At 42.4% G+C, this 20,114-nt stretch overlaps 1 protein-coding gene across 1 annotated transcript in view; it reads right to left on the bottom strand.

Annotated features, from left to right (window-relative positions):
* The window catches only part of HTRA1 (HtrA serine peptidase 1), a 44,443-nt gene that overhangs the window by 13,369 nt on the left and 10,960 nt on the right, over positions 1-20,114 (bottom strand). Inside the window, exons 2-3 of the mRNA XM_081193016.1 lie at positions 9,253-9,352; positions 8,721-8,925 (exon numbers count right to left, since the gene is read on the bottom strand). Coding sequence (XP_081049142.1) covers positions 8,721-8,925; positions 9,253-9,352 — 305 coding nt within the window. The remainder of the gene's footprint in view (positions 1-8,720; positions 8,926-9,252; positions 9,353-20,114) is intronic.

Below are 20,114 nucleotides of genomic sequence, written 5' to 3'. Positions count from 1 at the left end.
TTGGACACCATGCCGATTGGACAAGGACGTGCATGGTCTTCACCTTCCCTTGAGTGGCTTTTTGAGTAGTTAGTGGGGTAATTGCTGGATTTTCATTGCATGCTTTATTATATTAGTCAAACTCCTGTCTTGGTAATTAAGGGGCAGGAATGGACAGGCAGACCAGTCATCAGGTGCAAAGAGTCACGACTGAGGCCCCCACCCCCAATAATTTAGCTAGTCCTAGTAACTTTTGTTGTTGCTGCTGTATACAGTAAAAGTTGTGACAATAGTTTAATCCAGTATCAGTGCCTGCCTCATTACTGTTGCCACAATCAACCCTTTTGAGTCTTTGGAGGCCTGGTGCTCTAAAACAAGTTGTAGGCTTTCTCTGACCCCAAGCAAACCCAACCCAGGTGATGAACTTGATTCTAGGGCACCAACACTGCTTGAGGCCTACCTGCTTCAGCAGCAGGAAGTGAATGCGAACTTTTGCCCTCCTGATTTCTCTCTCACCCACTGCTTTCCCTTCTATTTGTCTGATCCATTCATGTGGTTTCTCTTCCCCTCTGTAGCACTGCAGTTACTGTATTTGTGTGGCCAGAGGGGGGTTTGGCTATTTTACTGTGTACACAGCCTGTGTGGAAAGCAGCAAAGCAAGCTGTGTGTGTTTATGTTAATGGCCAACAGTTCTGGAAAACAAACTGGTTGCGTTTCAGAGGTACCTCTTACAAAACATGTGGAAGTGATCTCGACCCTAAAACATATAACTGGACCTCAAAAAGTTTCTTCTCATAAGTTTACCTCTTGGTGGTTTTAAGAGATCTAATGGAGGCAGATTTTTTTAAACAAAAACAAAAAAGGCTCTAAAAGCCATTTCACATGCTCAGATGGTAATTTTTCTATTAGTAAATTGTGGCAAAAGTCACTAACTATTTTCAAAACACATCAGAAGACTAAGACCTCCCTAAAAGCAAACCTCAAACAGTGAAATGGCAAAAAAGACTGCCAGGTAGGGAGGTAATTAGGTCTCCTGGCACAGAAGCATCTGCGCTATTCTCCACCAACCTGGTGTCCTCCACATGTTTTGGGCTAGAGCTCCTTTCATCTCTCGCCATACTGATTCTGGCAGATGGAAATTGTACACCAAAATATCTGGAGGGTACAGATTGAGGAAGGCTGATTCTACACCATGTTGCAGCAGACACTAGATCATGTCACACTCAATCATTTTTGCAAATTAATAGACAAACCATCCTCCTTTCAGTAACCAGGCCTCCTTACTTCAAAGGTTAGTTCAGAACACTTTGAGTTAATAAGTAACATTATATGATTTATGGTTGCTTTCAGACATCACAAGAAACTATAGTTATTAAGGGAATGAGCCTAGACAAGCGTTGGACTCATGCACTCTCCTTTGATGAAACTACAAGGAAGTGAACCAAAATGTTCACTTCTGTTTTGAACCCTAAACTGTGGTTAATGTTAGCTATGGTTATTGAAACAAGCCAGCTTCATAAATACAAAGTTAATTTGTTTCAGTAAACCACAGTTAAGGTTAAGCACAGTTTGTTCAGACATAAATGGTGCTTAGTGAAAAATGGGACCATTGCTTCTGATCTTGCAACTGTGCTGAAGAGGGAAGTATATGAGTCCTGATGCTCACATAGGTTCATTCCCATACTTATGAACTAGAATTTATCACTAAGTCTGAAGGCACTGATTGTCCCAGTATCAGTTTAGTTAGCTGCATTTTCAAAGTGGGTGAGATTATTCATCTACAACAGATAAGAGGAACTTGTGACTCTCTAGATCAGGCATGGCCAAACATGGCCCTCCAGATGTTTTGGGACTACAATTCCCATCATCCCTGACCACTGGTCCTGTTAGCTAGGGATGATGATGTTGGTCTTTGACCCTCATCAGTTGGTAAGGCCAATAGACAAATACCATGGGAGTTTTAGTTCAGCAATATCTGGAATGCCACAGATTCCCTACCACTGGTCTAATAGAGACTTCATAAGCACTGGAAATGAACATGATTGTTTGCTCAGTTGGATTTCTTCTTCAAATCAGAGAAGTCAAACATAAGCAGTGTCCACCAGTATCTTCTCTATGACCCCTGAGAGTTATTTTAGAGCTCTGCACATTTTTGGCAACTTCTAAATAGGAAAGAGATGCATTTCCTGCATCCATCCCAATTACCAGGACTATGTTATTCAGACAACTAATTGGTAAGACGTTCAGGAACTTGTTTTGGAGCTAAGACAGGCAACATTTCTAAGTCCAAGTTGCCTTGTTTTGTATAGTCAAGCTGCCCAAGTGATTAATAAAATGTCTAGGGAGAACGACTCACTGTTCAGGAAAGGGGAAGAGTGATCTATGAGGACTTATTGGCTTCTAAGGTGAACACTCCAACTCTATGCTTTCTTCTATGGAAACTTCCATGTGGGAGGTCTGTTCAGTTCCATTTGTTTTGGCTTTCAACCAGTCATCATGTAATCACAATATGTGACCTGCATTCATGATAGGGGTTGTTGTTTTTTTGGTCCAGTTTATTTTTGCTAAAGGAACAGAAAAACTTTATTAACTCTTTGGTTATAGTTCCATTAAGTCCTATTTGCACTGCTTGTTAGAATATGTGTTTGGTTTGTGTGTGTGTGAGAGAGAGAGACAGACAGACAGACAGAGACAGAGAGACGGACTTATTTGGTCAGAGAGAATCAAAAAATGATTTGAAGCTAGGTGGACCAGTTGACTAACTCACTACAAGACAACTAATGGTTTCACTTTCACAGCTCCCTTCCTTTTCTTGGGCTTCCCTTGTGTTAGTTTTCCAGAAATAAATTTTTACTTCCCTCCCTAGAGAAGAAAGTTAATAAAGAACCTTCACTCTTCAAGATGTCTTCAAATCATCCCATATTACTATGTATCTCCATTTGGTCAGCACAACCTTATGGAAACTGAAGGGGGACATCCCAACAGATCTGTTTCTCATTTGTGCTAAATTCTTTTCCGTGGAAAAATGGGTTAGTGAGTGCAAACCAGTTCATTCTACTGGTGCCTGTAACTCAATACTTTATTTAATTTCTTTTCCTGTTTAGAAAAGCAGTCTGTCCTAAGGCAGAAGTCCATCACTTAAAGGAAAATTGCATGCTTGGGAATGAAAGAACACAGCAGTTTTAGAAATGTCAGTGGAGTGGAATCTTTAGAGTAAGTCGCCTTATGCTTTTTTTTTACCGCAGACATTCCATATCCCATGACAGAATTTAGTACTCATATTTGCATTATCTGGCCAAAGGAGGAAATATCCCCTTCTGCTTCAGAAATACAGTTAAAAGAATCATACAGTCAACAATCATTTTTAAATGCATTAAATATTACTATCAAATTAAACGATAAATAAGCCCATGTGCTATACAAATTAAGCATTTATTTATTTTTTTGATAGAAGTGTAAAGTGGCAAAATAGCAGGGAAGTGACTGCAGGTAAGTTTTTACCTCAGTCAATTGCCTAATGCTTATACAGTGGTACCTCAGGTTGCAGACGCTTCAGGTTACAGACGCTTCAGGTTACAGACTCTTACTAACCCAGAAATAGTACCTCAGGTTAAGAACTTTGCTTCAGGATGAGAACAGAAATCGCGCAGCAGTAGTGCGGCGGCAGCAGGAGGTTGCATTAGCTAAAGCGGTGCTTCAGGTTAAGAACAGTTTCAGGTTAAGAACGGACCTCCGGAACAAATTAAGTTCTTAACCGGAGGTACCACTGTACTTAGAAGAGCACTTGTCTAACATTCGCAGTCAGAATCTTTGTTAAACATATTCCTCTTAGTAGGAATAAACCAATTGAACTAATAAACTAACTGAAGAATGCTGCATATAGTGAACAAAATGAAGTTTAATAGGCTGCATGTAACACACAGAAGTTGAAATGTGCTCAAAAAACCATATAAAATTACTTGTTTTGAAACTACGTAGATTTTAGTTATGTGTGATGTGACTACAGTGGTACCCCGCAAGACGAACGCCTCGCGAGATGAAAAACTCGCAAAACGAAAGGTTTTTTCCGTTTTCGAGTTGCCTCGCAAGACGAATTTCCCTATAGGCTTGCTTCGCAAAACGAAGCTTGCCCCGGGGACAGCGGGTCTTCTCTTTTGAAGCAAGGGGCGGCGGGGAGAAGCGATCTTCTCCCCGCAGCCCCAGGTCCGGGGACAGCAGGAAGCGCTTCCCGCTGCCCCCGGACCTATTTTGAAGCAAGGGGCTGCGGGGAGATCGCTTCTCCCCACCTGCCCCCACCGCCCGGCTTCGGAACGCTGCTCCGAAGCGGGGCGGGGGTGAGGGAGCACCTGCCCCAGCCGCCCCGCTTCGGAACGCTGCTCCGAAGCGGGGCGGGGGGGAGGGAACACCTGCCCCCACCGCCCGGCTTCGGAACGCTGCTCCGAAGCGGGGCGGGGGGTGGGAACACCTGCCCCAGCCGCCCCGCTTTGGAACGCTGCTCCGAAGCGGGGCGGGGGGGAGGGAACACCTGCCCCCACCGCCCGGCTTCGGAACGCTGCTCCGAAGCAGGGCGGGGGGCGGGAACACCTGCCCCAGCCGCCCCGCTTCGGAACGCTGCTCCGAAGCGGGGCGGGGGGGCGGGAACACCTGCCCCCACCGCCCGGCTTCGGAACGCTGCTCCGAAGCAGGGCGGGGGGGTGGGAACACCTGCCCCAGCCGTCCCGCTTCGGAACGCTGCTCCGAAGCGGGGTGGGGGGCGGGAACACCTGCCCCAGCCGCCCCGCTTCGGAACGCTGCTCCGAAGGGGCGGGAACACCTTCTGAAGGCGGGCGGGGGGCGAAAGTCTTTGTCCCCCCTGCCTGCCTTCCCAGGGGCTTTTAAATCGCCCCGGACAGCGGAGAAGTCCTCCGCTGTCCCGGGCGATTTTAAAATGCTGCCCGCCAGCATTTTAGGATCGCCCGGACAGCGGAGAAGTCCTCCGCTGTCCCGGGGTTTTTTAAAATGCTGGGGGTGGGAAGAAAAGCCCTTGTCGTCGTCCCCCCCAGCCTTCAGAAGAGGTCCGGGGACAGACTGTCCCCGGACCTGGTATGAAGGCGGTTTCCCTAGGAACGCATTAATTGATTTTCAATGCATTCCTATGGAAAACCGTGCATCGCAAGACGAAAAACTCGCAAGACGAAGAGACTTGCGGAACGAATTAATTTCGTCTTGCGAGGCACCACTGTACATACAACTTCCTAGCATGCAGTCCTAAGATGTCTTGGGGCCACAGGGTTTTGTGAATCTGCTTCCCTGTGGAAGGAGCATCCTTGTTGTAGTTGCAGAAACCTCCACAGCTATCCTTCCTCCTCTGGTGCTTTGGAGGGTGTGTTTTGGCACAGATTAGTGCAGGGGTCAGCAAACTTTTTCAACAGGGGGTCCCTCAGATCTTGTGGGCGGCCAGACTATATTTTTTGGGGGGGAAATGAACGAATTCCTATGCCCCACAAATAACGCAGAGATGCATTTTAAATAAAAGTACACATTCTACTCAAGTAAAAACACCAGGCAGGCCCCACAAATAACCCAGAGATGCATTTTAAATAAAAGGACACATTCTACTCATGTAAAAACATGCTGATTCCCAGACCGCATGTGGGCCAGATTGAGAAGGCGATTGGACCGGATCTGGGCCTTAGTTTGCCTACCCATGGATTAGGGGGTTGGGGAGTACACAGTCCCTAAAGCCAACAAACTTACTTTGCTTTCCATTGGGACCAAAGCTTTTTTACGAATAAGAATAAAAAAGCATGGAAAGTTGGTAGAAAAGCTGATCTTCCACCTTCTGCTCTGCCAGTGCTAAATCCATTATTATTATTATTAATTGAATTTATATACCGCCCTATACCCAGAGGTCTCAGGGCGGTTCACAGAATAAATCTAGCAGGGCTTTGGCTTTGGAAGAGTCTCTGCTTCAGATTTTCCTTCCTCTGCCCCCTTTGGATTGCCCTGCCTCTTTGCATAAGCTAAAATACTGTGACTGAACAGCATTTCACAGGAGCATTTCATCCTTTCTAGAAACAATACATAAAATAATCCAGGAAACAATGCTTAAAAGGAAATTGCTGAACTCAGCTACTGTGTATGTCCATCTGCTTACTTCCTCTGTTAACCCTTGCCAAAACTCCAACTTGCAACAGTGTCCACCACTGTAAACTAAGGAAGCTCCACCCACTGTATTCTCTACATAGATATAACACGTTCTTAACTCCTCCTTCCCAAACCTCTGGGGAAATGTAAACTAAAAAATATTTATTTCACTCTTTCTGCTAACTCTCAATTGCACTGAATCAGCATTCCAGATCCCTAAAAAGTCGTGGGAGGATAATCCCCATTACCTATGCTGATCATGGCTATCTGAAATGACCTAATATTTTTAAATATGTGTACAGCTCTTTATCGTAGATATATGCCCCGACACTGCCTGTTCTACAGGCATAAAAATCCTTAATAATACATAAAAAGAGCAAAGATAGCATCCCAAACACTCTGTACATCACTTCAAAGCTATGCTTCCCCCCATGAGGTTCTCTTTGCATATTTAAGTAAAACATTTATGCAGCACAGTAAAAAAGAAAAAAGGCATCTAGGCAGTAGGATGGAGCCACATGATAATGACTGAGAAGTTTAGTAACTGCTGGATCAATAGCCCCAATAGGGTTTGAAATACTGAATAAAGTATTGTGTGTGTGTGTTTTAATTTTCCCAGAGCACTTAGCAATGGAAAACGAAACAGCATTTGTCCCTTTAAATATGCCAAATTGTATAACACAACACACACACACACACACACACACCTGCAGTGCATTAAAGGGAGGTTTTGAAATAGCATGAATACAGTGGCAAAGCAAACTCACCACATGAAAACCAGAGTGCACTCTAGGGCATAAACAAACATTATTCTTGCTACGTTTTCGGACAGAAATCAAACAGATGCCAGGAGACGTTTTCCAAAGAACTTGAGTTATGTCTTAATTGTGCTTTCCCCTTCCAAGGCCGCAGTACTGAATTAGGGCACATCTGCACAGTAACAGCCTGTGCTCCCAGCTGGACTCTGTAGCGCACATGAACGGGAGGAAGCATCGCCCTGGAAAAGGCCAGTACCTTTTGCCCCAGGGTGACCCCATGTTAAGAAGGCAGCCGTGCAGAATTAACAGCCTGTTTTGACGCCGCAAAAATAATTTGCCAGCCATACTGACAGTGCAGTAGAAGCGCTTCTTTGTATGTGGGCTTGAAGAGTGCGTGGTAGGAGTATATTCAGATCCAAACACAAGATATATGTTCGCAGGAGTGGGGATGAGCTCACTAACCTTTGCCCCTTCGTCTGCTCTCTGCAACTTGGAAGGTAGAGTGAGGACTCGGTACATTATTTAGAACATAACACCGGTCTTGAAAGATCTACATTGGCTCCCAGTACGTTTCTGGGCACAATTCAAAGTGTTGGTGCTGACCTTTAAAGCCCTAAACGGCCTCGGCCCAGAATACCTGAAGGAGCATCTCCACCCCCATCGTTCTGCCCGGACACTGAGGTCCAGCGCCGAGGGCCTTCTGGAGGTTCCCTCACTGTGAGAAGCCAAGTTACAGGGAACCAGGCAGAGGGCCTTCTTGGTAGTGGCACCCGCCCTGTGGAATGCCCTCCCACCAGATGTCAAAGAGAAGAACAACTACCAGACTTTTAGAAGACATCTGAAGGCAGCCCTGTTTAGGGAAGCTTTTAATGTTTAACAGACCACTGTATTTTAATATTTTGTTGGAAGCCCAGAGCAGATGGGAAAACCCAGCCAGATGGCGGGGTATAAATAATAAAGTATTATTATTATTATTATTATTATTATTATTATTATTATTATTATTATCCCTGCTTCAGACTTTGCCCCCTGTGGTGGGCAGCAGGCATGGTGACATGGGGGCAGAGCTTAGCATGCTCATTCCTATTCTGCTCATGTGCAGCCTTTGCACACAAGCAGCAGGTCCAAGCACGGCTGTAGAAACATGTGACTGTATGTCAACGTGTGCATGGCAATACTGAATCAATGTTAACTGTGTGTATTTCTATCACAGCCAATCACTGCCTCTCTTTCTAGATGGGTAATAATAGGTAATGGTGCAGCAATAAATCTCCTAGCACACTTGCAAAGCTAATCAGGGTCCAGAATGGTTTCAAACTGGTTGGGGACTGCTTGCTGAGATTCCTGCATTGCAGGGGGTTGGACTAGATGTCCCTCAGGATCCCTTTCAACTTTACAATTCCATGATTCAAATAACTGGTTCTGGCATTTATATCAGCTCCTCATACTATGGCTAAATTGCTCTTACATGCTTGCAGAATCACATGAAATGGGTTTTTTTTAAAAAAGGCAGCACTTTATTTTTTAGTCTTGCTGAACAACTTTGCCAGTTTGCAGCCCTAAAAAGTTTTAGACCCTTTTGATGACTGATACTGCATCACTCTCCCAGGAGGTGAATTTTAAAATGACTACAAATCAAAAGGTATTGAATCCGTTGCTATAATGACATCCTAAGTATCTTGATATGGTTGAAAGTTTTATTTAAACTTGATTCAACTATATATTTGGCATGTAAATATATTCATACTTCTTTCCAAGTCCATCGTTTGCTATAAATCTAGTTTTTTCATGTAAGAATATATCAATATCAATCAAATAGCAGATGCATAAGTAATCCCGTGCTCATAATTTACTTACCGCAGTGTCTATTTTTATTAGTGCAATATCTGCTTTCTCGTCAATATCTTTAATTTTAGCTTCACGTGTTTCACCATTCTTCAGTTCCACTTTCACTCTGTTCTTGTTGGTAACCACATGGGCATTTGTAACTATCAGCCCATCTTCGGAAACAATAAACCCTGAGCCACTGGCAACAGGAACTTCTCTCTTTGAAAAAGGCAGTCTAAAAGACATGGAATTTCAAGATCAAGAAGCAAAGCAGTTTCTGAAGATAGCAAAGACAATCTGCTTCTATGACCATTATATACTATTATGATACATTTGGTTTTATGATACCTTAGAATATGAGACATAAAGGACTTTATGTCCTTTATGCATTAACTATTTTTAAAAGCTGGTCACTAAGAAAATAATAGTATGCTATACTATTCATACATTAAACATAATGTTATATTCATAACAACATTAAAATATAGCATCAGTGTTTTTCACAACAGCACACAAAACCCACAAAGTCTCCAGTTAAATAATAAAACTTGGATTTCTTTACTTGCGAAACAATTCAATGTGAACCACAGCCGGTGCTATCTTCTCCACCACATCTGCAATAAAGTTATATTTGTGCCGCAAACTATTCGGATCTTCTTGGCCTGAGGAATGGAAAATAAAACACTTGTCATAATTCATCAATGTCAGCAATAAAGAGTTGCAAAATACTCGTATTAAAAACAGAGTTGATATCTATGAAAAACATTTCTTTAAAAAAATAGTCTAAGAGCTCACAACAAGACTGTTGTTGAGATTATTTTTAATTAATAAAATCGTGAGGGTGGGGGGAACTTGCTCCAATAAAAGCACTGGGTCTCATTATATTACAAAGAAGATTACTCAGTTTTAGCACCCCCATATTTATCAAATGAGTCACCACACCTCTGAGGCTGCCACAAGGCAGGGCATTTTCACATATAGCCATATCATAAACATAGCAGAGCTGTGCACAAGTGTGCCACTTATCTCACCTCTATTATGTGCTCCTCTCACAAATGCCAGGTAAGAACTACTTATATCATCTAATATACTAGCATCACAGTTTCAGCAGAGGCTCCTCTCAGTTACTCTAACAAAATATAATTAACACACTGCTAAAATTATGTATAATTAGCTTCATGAGTTAACAAACGTTGGTTTGGCTTACTAGCCAGTCACTATTTGTGACAACAATGAGCCCTTCCGGTGGTCACTCTGGCATGCACAGAGGGCTTGAAAGAGATTAAGCATCCTCTCTCCTTTGTCCAGAGTATGAAGAAAGAAAGAAACAGTGGCACTCCCATCTGCTGCTGTTTCCTACCTGCTTGCAAACTGCAGCACAAATGAGACCTCTGGGTAGAAATCTGCATTGTGCCAGGTGTCCTGCTAGGAACAGGGTTAGGTACACTCACCTCTAGGGAGTGGTTATTATGGGAATGACCCATAATAGCATTCTATGTTCACTTCAGTAAAACAACATTTACAGGACCTGGACATAAAACCACACATTAGCCAGACCTCCCAAGGGCCCTAACAATTGCATTTTATAACTCAAGCTCAATTCAATTAACTTTCCTGCCTCCCATAAGCTGCTACTGATGGCCCAGATCCTTCTGGCTACCACTCTTTGTGATTCTGCTCTGTTTTACTTATAACTGACAGGTGTGTCTCATTCCTAGGAATACTTCCACAATAGACTGCCAAAATATTTAGCAATAGACTTTCCCTGGATCTAAATTATTGATCCAAAAACCAACAACAGTAATTTTTCTAGCTGGGGCATGAGCCATAATCCCATAAACTGAACCCCCCCCCCCCACTTTGAAACACTTTAAGAAAAGACTACACAGGTATAAGGTGCCAGTACTAGTTACAGGCTTCAATTCATCAAAGTACTGTTGTGAGTTGTGGGGTAGGTTAGGCTGTATGAATCCCTTCTAATTCTTAGATCTAGCAAAGGGTTAAAATCTAATGGTATATTCCATTGTTGAATTAGCCAAGCAAAGGCCAGGTATGGGCAGTTAGTCTGACAAAGGAAGCTGCTCTGTGCTAGAGGGGAAATGGGTGGGCCCCCTCCCCTGAGTACTGAGAAAGTCAATAGCCAAAGCTGTGTATGAGAGCTGCTAGAAGCAGACAGAATCCAGAGAGTGAGTGCCATCCTTGATTTCTGCTTGAATCCAAGGCTGTAACTATGGGAGAAACAAGACCTTCTGCGGTTGTTAAAGCTGTGAGCATTAACCATTGTAGGTTCAGGTTGTATATATGTATAAATAAAACCAGATATCATAAAGACACCATGGTCTCCACTGTCCCTCATTCCAAAGAAACTGAACCCTGAGTAAGTGCCTGGAACCCCTGGAATTCTGTACTGCTTGGAGATTGGGGTGGGATGCAACAGTGATGCTGCACCAGAACAATTAAGCCACCACATCCTAAAGGAAATACAATTGCTTTGACAATTGTTTATAGAACTCTCATCTTGTATGTTGTTTTAAAGTTACATTTACTGCAAAAAAGGAGAGACAGAAACACTATTTATAATCAAATAGTGTTTCTGTCTTTTTGCAGCAAACGAAACTTTAGCACAACATACAAGATGAGAGTTCTATAAACAAGTATCCCTTTCTTAGATCTATCCAGTTTTTACCTATTTGCAACATGAATGTATGGCTCTCCAGAGTAAACATTCTCCTTGGAAGGAGAGGCAGAGCTGACTGCTGTGCTCCATGAAAATTCCTTTCCCGTCTTACTTTAAGAAATGGCAACTGCAGTGGAACAAAAACCATGGGATTTCTAAGTAACAGCAGGCAAGAGATACCTAGCTATGGTTAGAAATGACAAACCATCATTTCATAATTAATTTAGTGACAGGGGGTGGGGAGGACAGGTGGGGAACCAGATCTCACAGCATTTACTTAACTCTCTCACTAAGTTTAAATCACTGCCTGGGCAGTCACTACACTAAACAGTTCAACTATTAATTCATCCACACATTGTACAGTGGTGCCTCGCAAGACAAAATTAATCCGTTCCGCGAGCCTCTTCGTCTAGCGGTTTTTTCATCTTGCGAAGCAACCCTATTAGCGGCTTAGCGGATTAGCGCTATTAGCGGTTTAGCGGCTAAAAGGCTATTAGCGGCTATTAAAGGCTTAGCGGATTAGCGGCTAAAAGGCTATTAGCGGCTTATAAAAAGGGGGAGGAGCGAAAAAAAATCGGAACACTTGCAAGACGTTTTCGTCTTGCAAAGCAAGCCCATAGGGAAAATCGTCTTGCGAAGCAGCTCAAAAACGGAAAACCCTTTCGTCTAGCGGGTTTTCCGTCTTGTGAGGCATTCGTCTTGCGGGGCACCACTGTATACTGGGCAAATTAAATTTAAAAATGACAACTGCCCCAGTTGTCTTTTAATTTTGTTAATTAGATATATAGGCATGATATTGCCATGAAGACAGCAGCCCCCGACCAGCTTTCCCAAACAGTAGGAGCAGGGACGCGGACTTAGAAAAAATATTGGGGGGGCCCGGGAAAGCTCATGAATAATAAATAAGCTCATGAATATGCAAATAAAGTGGCTCCGGCCCTAAATAGGGCAAGCCACGCCCCCCCAGCCAGCCGATTGGCTGGCTGGGAGGTGTGGCCAGTCGGGATTCCCCTGTTCTCGCGGGATTTCCAGCCGGGGCTCTCCGATTAGGGCGCGCGGCTGGCTGGCTGGCGAAGGAGGAGGCGGGGGACGGCGGCGGCGCTCTGCTGGAAGGGCGCCCGCCTGAGATTATTGGGGGGGCTGAGCCCCCCCAAAAAATTTTTTGAGGGGGCTCGAGCCCCCTCAAGCCCCATGGAGTCGGCGCCTATGAGTAGGAGGTTCAAAGGGTAGCTTCTTTACAGAGTCTATCCCATATGGTGAAACTTATGGTGCCTTTGCAATACCTACAAAATATAAACACGGAGAATACTGGAATCTAGGGTGTGCCTATAACTAGCAGAGATCCCCAAAGAACAAAGTTTGCAGCCACATCAATGTTACATTTCAGCAGAGTCAAGCCTAAACTTTCTGTCTGTTTTTCTCCAAGTCCAAATTCAAATTTGAGCACAAGGGTCACCTAGTCCAATCCCTGCAATGCGGGTATGCTTTGCCCAACGTGGGGTTCAAACGCACAATAAGAAGCAAAACAAAAAATCCAGACAAGTTGGACTGCTTGATAACAAATATGTACAGGGAGTACTGGAGATTGAAAAGATGTGTAAAATGAACCACAAAGATGCAAAACATTTAGCTTCTTCTATAGGTTTATGGGTCTGAATTGATGGGGACTGTCCAGGAAAGCGCTCTTGGTCATGTTGAACAGCTTAATAACTTGTCAACTCTGAGTATGCATTGACAGTAAAAAAGGCAAGTTCCATCTTAGGGATTATTAGGACAGAGGTGAAAACAAGACAGCTAATATACATTATAATGCCACATTAGAATACTCTGTACAGTTCTACTGAACCCACCTCAAAGTGCATACCATAAAGCTGGAGAAGAGGGCAACCAGTAAGATCAGGATTTGGAGTATCTTTCCTCAGAGGAAAGGCTAATTCAACAGGTAATGAAAGATTTATAAAATTATATCTGCCTGTGGATAAAGTGGTTGGAAAGGGGTTTTTTTGCCCTCCATCTGTCTTAATACTACATCTCAGGGTTATCTAGTGAACCTGATTAGCAGTATATTCAATAAAGGATAAAAAAAGACTTCTTCAAACAACACATGCTTAACTTATGGAATTCCCTTCCAGAAGATAAAAATGGTAAGATGTTTGAGGGTTGTCTAAGAGACAAATTTGCAGACAGGCCTATCAACAGCTACGATCATGAATATTAAATAAAGGTGTGGAGCAGTGTATCTTGGGGTGGAGTGGGCAGGGCTGCTTTCATGCCTTGCTTCCAAGCTACCCGAGAGGCATGTGGCTTGCCACTGTTAGAAACAGGATGCTGGGGCTAGATGTACCTTTGGTTAGATCCAGAAGGGCTTTTCTTGTGTATCTTACGTTATTCTTGCGCAAACCATTTGAGTTGTATAACACAATTTTGCAACAGATGTTGTGGGGGAGAGAAACTGATCTAATGGAAAACATCTTGCCTTCTACATACACAGATTGCTAGGACTTTCATAATGGAACTCTGTGAGCAGTTAAGAAACACATTCTCAAGTTCCTCGCTGAAAACAAATGAAAGAACCTCACAATTTTTCAAGCTATTTTCTCAGGGGACAGTGCTTTCCTCAGAGTGTCTCTCAGCATGGGAAAAGTTGTTTCTGTTGCACACCATTCTCCCAGTCCCCATCCTTGCTCTTTGTCGGTCTAGAATCGTGGCAGGAAGAAGAGAGAAATAAAAAGTAGCTAATGCACAGGAGCACAGTTTACCAGTTGTCCATAGCCATTCATCTTTTATAAAGTTTTTTTCCTTTTCATTTTAATTCACAGCATTTCTGTACATCTGTTTTAGTGTTCCCAGACTAAAATTAAGCAGGACTCACCAAGCCTCAGCAATGATCTCATTGGATGTCTTGTCAGCAGTGAGACTGGGTCATCTTAGCTTGCCCTAGTTTAATTTGCAAGATCCTGCCAATGCACACCTTCAGTCTCTGCATGCACACATTTCAGGTGAATCTTAAAGCTCTTTAGTGATGAAGAGATTTACCATGGCATTAGCTTCCATGGACATTATGCTAATATTTTGCTAGAGGCACTTTGCTAGAGTTGTTATCCTGAAGGCTATCCTTCAGAAACATCTCAAATTGTGGCAGTGCTGGGATGCACATAATGATAAATAATACTGATACAATATAACTTTTACAACCAAGTTGTAAGACTGGCCATTATTATCTCATATGTAAAATGGGAGAGGAGCCTAGGCTGACAAGAGAGTGGCTTGTCTAGTATGTTAATGACAAAGGCCACATTTGAACCAGAACCTACTGACTGATAGATCAGCCGCCTGGCCACTACCACAGCTCTTGAATTTACACTCTCACTGCCCAGCACATGGGTAAGAGCCTTTTAAGCATATTCCATCCTACACATAAGTTGAAAGTGGGTTGGGACTGCATGTGCACCAACAGGCCTTGAATAAGAGTAATGCAATGCCAAAAACACTCAACAGACCTAGCCACCAAAAGCACTGACTGCTGCATTATTCAAAATTAAATATTAAGACTATAGTTTTTATGTTCAGGTTTGGGTTTCCATCAACAGCAAGTTCCTTGTTCATCACCAAAAAAATAAATAAATAAATTGTAGAAAATAGATACATTTCTTTGCATGTGTTACAGGTGGTGAGAACATCTAGGCTTCACTCTTACTCCAGAGTACTTTTCCAGACACAAAGCAGACTAAATTTGTTGTGCATAGGCCTCACTGAAGTCATTGGGACAAATTACGTCTTTAAGACTTAATTTAGTTCCCATTGAAACCAGTGAGTACTTAGTCTGGGTCTTAGCCATTGTGTCTGGTTTGTGGCAGGGATCCATAGAGGCCTTCTCTGGTGCCTGCAGGGTCCCCTCCCCCTGCTGAAAATAGAAAGGAGGCACGAAAAAACATTCTGCTGTAGCTAATAGAATAAGTTGTGGTATGTGCTAGGTTGTGGCATGTCTGTGGCATCCACAGCAGTTTGTTCAGTTTGCAAATGTGCCCGCAGGCCCAGAAAAGTTGGCAACCCTGGTTTATGGTGATGTGCATAGAGGGTCAATAGATTTCTGTGTGGCAACATGGATAGCTTCTGAAAAACAGAAAGTCCACAGCCCCATGGAAGTGAGCTAGTTAAATTTTACTTAAGATTCTGGTCTCCATAGACCTTAAAGAAAAAGTTTAAAAGACAATGAGAAAGAACAGCATTATAGGATCAGCACCACTTTGTTCGTGAAGTCAGAGCATACCTCGTTTTCTGCACAGAAACCAAAGTTATGTATGACTTCAGTATGAAAGTAATGCCAGGGATTCCCCCCCCCCATCCCCGGAAAGGAAAAGCTAACATTGGCACTCCTTTTCTCTTTTAGTCCTTATTTTTTAACATATTACACTTCATAACAGTTACATTTCAGATGCAAGTTCACAGTTTGGGTAAGGTATCTGAAAGGAAGAAGTAATTATAGTGTTTGGGAAAACAGGAGAATTATTTAAATGCAACACAGGATGTTTCACCAGGATTAGAGAGAACTATAGGGAAAGCTGATTGGACAGAATCATCCATGTTTCAAATAATGTATGTACAGAAGCTGTTGAACAGTGTTACCAATCCATAAAAATTATATTTAAGCAATAAATCTATGGAAGTAATAGTTTGAATTCTCTGTGCATAATAAAAGGAATGTTCTCTGTAATAGATCTTGCAGAAGACGCATGTGTTCACCCCAACCTTTTCCTAAGTAGTGCTTTTAGATAGCAGTGTGCATCAACCAATCCTCTTCCAATCAGCAGTGTTTGTGCTGTGCCAAAAGCCAATGAACCCCCTTCATATCTCTCAGGATCTTTTTGCCTCCCTTAGAAGCGTGTGTGTTAGTTAAAACATGTTAACAGGCCCATGGAATCTTGATCCATTTCTCCAAAGACTGAGAGCAGCAGCACTGTTAGTCAAGCTGTTTAATTTGGAGTTTTTAAAGTTACACTTGGAGAGCCTCAAACAGCTTACTTTTCCATGTGTAGAGAAACTTGCTACAACACAAGGACCACTGCTCTTCAGGGAGCAGTGGTAAAACAGTGCTTTAAACTGAAATGGGCTGGAGAGACAAATAGGTCCTCGTTTTATTCTTATTCACTATACAGCAGGGATGCTAGGGCGCTAGGCTATGGCTCCAGGTGTTGCTGCACTACATCACTGACCATGGCATTGCTAGCTGGGTCTGATGGGAGATGCAATTCAATATCTGGAGGATCACAGATAGGCCATCCATCTTGCAGAGCTTTGATGGATGTCCATTTATGTTCTTATATGGTCAATTCACATATTTCTTTTTCTGTTTTCTATTGTATATCAATAAACCATTTAATAATTTTAGTTACAATCCCAAATGTGCAGTGCTTCTCCCTGGCTCTGCTTTATCTACCAGGACATGTGAATTGAAACCAGATTAACAGGCACATCATCATTAATAGAAAACCTTATGTAACACTGTAAAACACAAGAGGATGCACTCTTCATTATTTGTAAATAATAAAGCTTCTTAGTCCTGAACAACCACTACAGAAAATAGTATTTGTGTCTGTTTCCATGGACACAGCCTTTATTTCTAATGTCTTGCTTAACATCTGCTATAGGATAACAAAAGCTCTGGATAACTAATGAATGGGCACTTCTTTGACCTCTACATAGGATAAATTCATTCAATGTGAGTGGTTTGTTTGTTTGTTTGTTTGTTTGTTTGTTTGTAGCATTTTTGCTCTACTTCTCAGCCAAAAGAGACTCCCCTGAGCAGTTTGCAGATCAATAATAATAATAAAAACAAGATAGACCCTGCTTTTAAATGCATGGCACAAAACAAAATAGGGATGGAGTGGAAGGAGGAAAAATATGACAGCATAAAGCTATTTTAAATGTGGCTAAAGTTTATTTTCAGTGTTGCCTGCCCATCTGGTGTGTCTCAGCAGAAAAACTCATTGCACTTCAAATGTGAAAATGTACATACTTTTTTCCTACACTACAATTCCATATTGGAAATTGTAATGGATGAAACAGCTCTGAGTTAAGATCTGAACCTGGGATTCACAGTTCTTAGTCCAGTTCCTGGTTAGGCTAGTCCCTTTTAATTATTTTTTTAAATAAAAAATAAAGAATGCAGTCATGTTTGTTCCTTCATGCAGGAATAGCTTGGCTCTAAACAGGAAGTCTTTTCCCTGCTAAATTGTAAACCACAGTCAGTGGTGTATGAATCAGCCAAACATCTTCACAACTATAGTGGTAGCAGCTGCTACAAAACATCGGCAAGAAAAGCAGGAAAACAGAACATTTATTGGTAAAGAAGAGTGAGTGTACTGCTTAAAGTAGGTGTTGACAACTCGTGACTTAACGGTTCTATTCTCAGCTGCAATAGTCATGGTGAATAGTATTTAACCACAATTTCTCAACCCTACTTTTGAAATGGTTATAATATTCCATCAAAGGTGGCTGGCATGAAGTTTAATTAAAACTTGGCAAGCTGCAAAAGAAGCTACCCTTAAAATTACCAAATATTACCAATGGGCTTCCTAACATTATTTACTGCATTTTGCATTTGCTCCATCAAAGCTGTCTGGAAGTTACATCAGTGGAAATATTTGAGAAGCATTTATTGATCTTCAAAATCAATGAGGAAGAAAGCTTTCTGACGAGACAGGAAGGGAAATAAACCAAGGAGAACAGTGCCAAATGACTAAAATAACCCAGGAATGACAGATACTCAGTAGCTGATGAAAAATGGGGATCTGGGCATTTCTATAGCAAATGAACTCCAGCATTAAAGGGTCTGTCTTACAAAGGTTCTGCTCAGGAGCCTCAGATACAATATATGGAACAATGCTGAAAATGATTTCTAAGAAGGCAAGATATGCAGTGGGGATAATGAAACAGACAGAACTGGGCTCATCACAGACCCTGTCTCAAACAGAGTAACTTAGGTGAAAAGTGAGGAAACTTGAAAATATAAGGTCCTTCAGACATACCGCCTACGGATTTTCCTCCTCTAAAAACTACGTGCGTGTTATGGTCGGGTGCGTGTTATAGAGCGAAAAATACGGTAATTCGCTCCATCTTTAATGGTGTTTAAGGGATCATACACCAACCACAGGATTCCCCTTTATACCACTAATTCTACCCACTGGCATTATGCATCCTTAAGAGTTATTTGTTGCCACTAATGTTAGCCACAGTTAACACTTCCTAGGTTTTTTCTCTTAAGTAGGATTCTGAACTTGCGTCAAACCTCAGTTAAAAGAAAGCTTAACTAAGAGCAAATCCCGATTAGCATTAGCCTTTGTTAATGTGGCAACTTAACCCTTAAACTGCGTAAACTGGGGATTCTCACTTAAGAGGGTGGAGTAATGAAGTGCACAGTTCTGCATCCTGTTCCACACCCTCACCAGTCAGGCTGTGGACCATCAGCACTGGCTCAACCTATTTCAAAACCTGTAGTGAGGACTCCCTTGGGTTGCCTGCATGAGCAACTCACATTAGGTAAAGGGACCCCTGACCATTAGGTCCAGTCGCGGATGACTCTGGGGTTGCGGCACTCATCTTGCCAAGGGAGCCGGTGTACAGCTTCCAGGTCATGTGGCCAGCATGACTAAGCTGCTTCTGGCGAACCAGAGCAACACACGGAAACGCTGTTTACCTTCCCGCCAGACCGGTACCTATTTATCTACTTGTACTTTGACGTGCTTTTGAACTGCTAGGTTGGCAGGAGCAGGGACCGAGCAACGGGAGCTCACTCCGTCGCGGGAATTCGAACCGCCAACCTTCTGATTGGCAAGCCCTAGGCTCTGTGGTTTAACCCACAGTGCCACCCGCGTCCCTTAGCCAAGATAAATATGTCTTAAAATATAAATTATGTTTTGTTAATAAAACTGAACCATCAGGATTTTAAGAGGATGCTAGTTCAGTTCAGATTTAACACCAAACAGTAGCTCTGCAGGACATGAACCAGCCTCACCCTCACATAGATACTCTTCTCCTTGTGCACTGTGAATCCAATTCTCTCCTGTATGTTGCCAAACCATGGTTTGCTTGGTTCACAGGTAATGGCAAACTATGGTTTGTAAATAAGTGGTAAGGAAAGCAATCACAGCATGTGAGTTGAGGGGATGTGGGAGTTTGAGGCACATTCATATAGCACTAAACTGTGGTCTGGTGGTTGGTCTGAACCAAGCCAATGTGACCAACTCTTTATCCATGACCCACTTTCTATCTATATTTACCTGCTTTGATTTGAAAGGTAAGTTCTTACTCATTTTGCCAATTAAATTAATAACATAATAGATAAAACATGGGGCTTTCATAATTACTTCTACTTTGATGGCCAGGAAACCATGCTGAAGGGAAATAAAATGGTCAAAGGAAAATGGGACTCAATGTGATAACAAAAATGTGCACCCACATTTGGGCTTTATGTAAATTTTTGACATTTAGCTTTTGGAAAACAGGATGCAGCTATTCCATTTAGGAGGATGTTCTAGTGAAAGAGAATGTCTGATGAGTGTTAATATTCAGTACACCAGAGATCATTGCTGTAGGCACAAAGAGCCAGCTGTCTCCATGAAATGTCTCAATAAATAAATACAAAATAGCCTAGAAGACCAAAATAAAAAACCTAAAATACTAACAGACAGATGGAAAAGACAGCTCCTACACAGCGCCGAAGCTCTGTAAATCTTAGTCAAATTTCA

The sequence above is a fragment of the Podarcis bocagei genome (assembly GCF_964188305.1).
Source record: "Podarcis bocagei genome assembly, chromosome: 4".
Lineage (NCBI taxonomy): Eukaryota > Metazoa > Chordata > Lepidosauria > Squamata > Lacertidae > Podarcis > Podarcis bocagei.
This window is presented reverse-complemented; position numbering and strand designations above follow the sequence as displayed.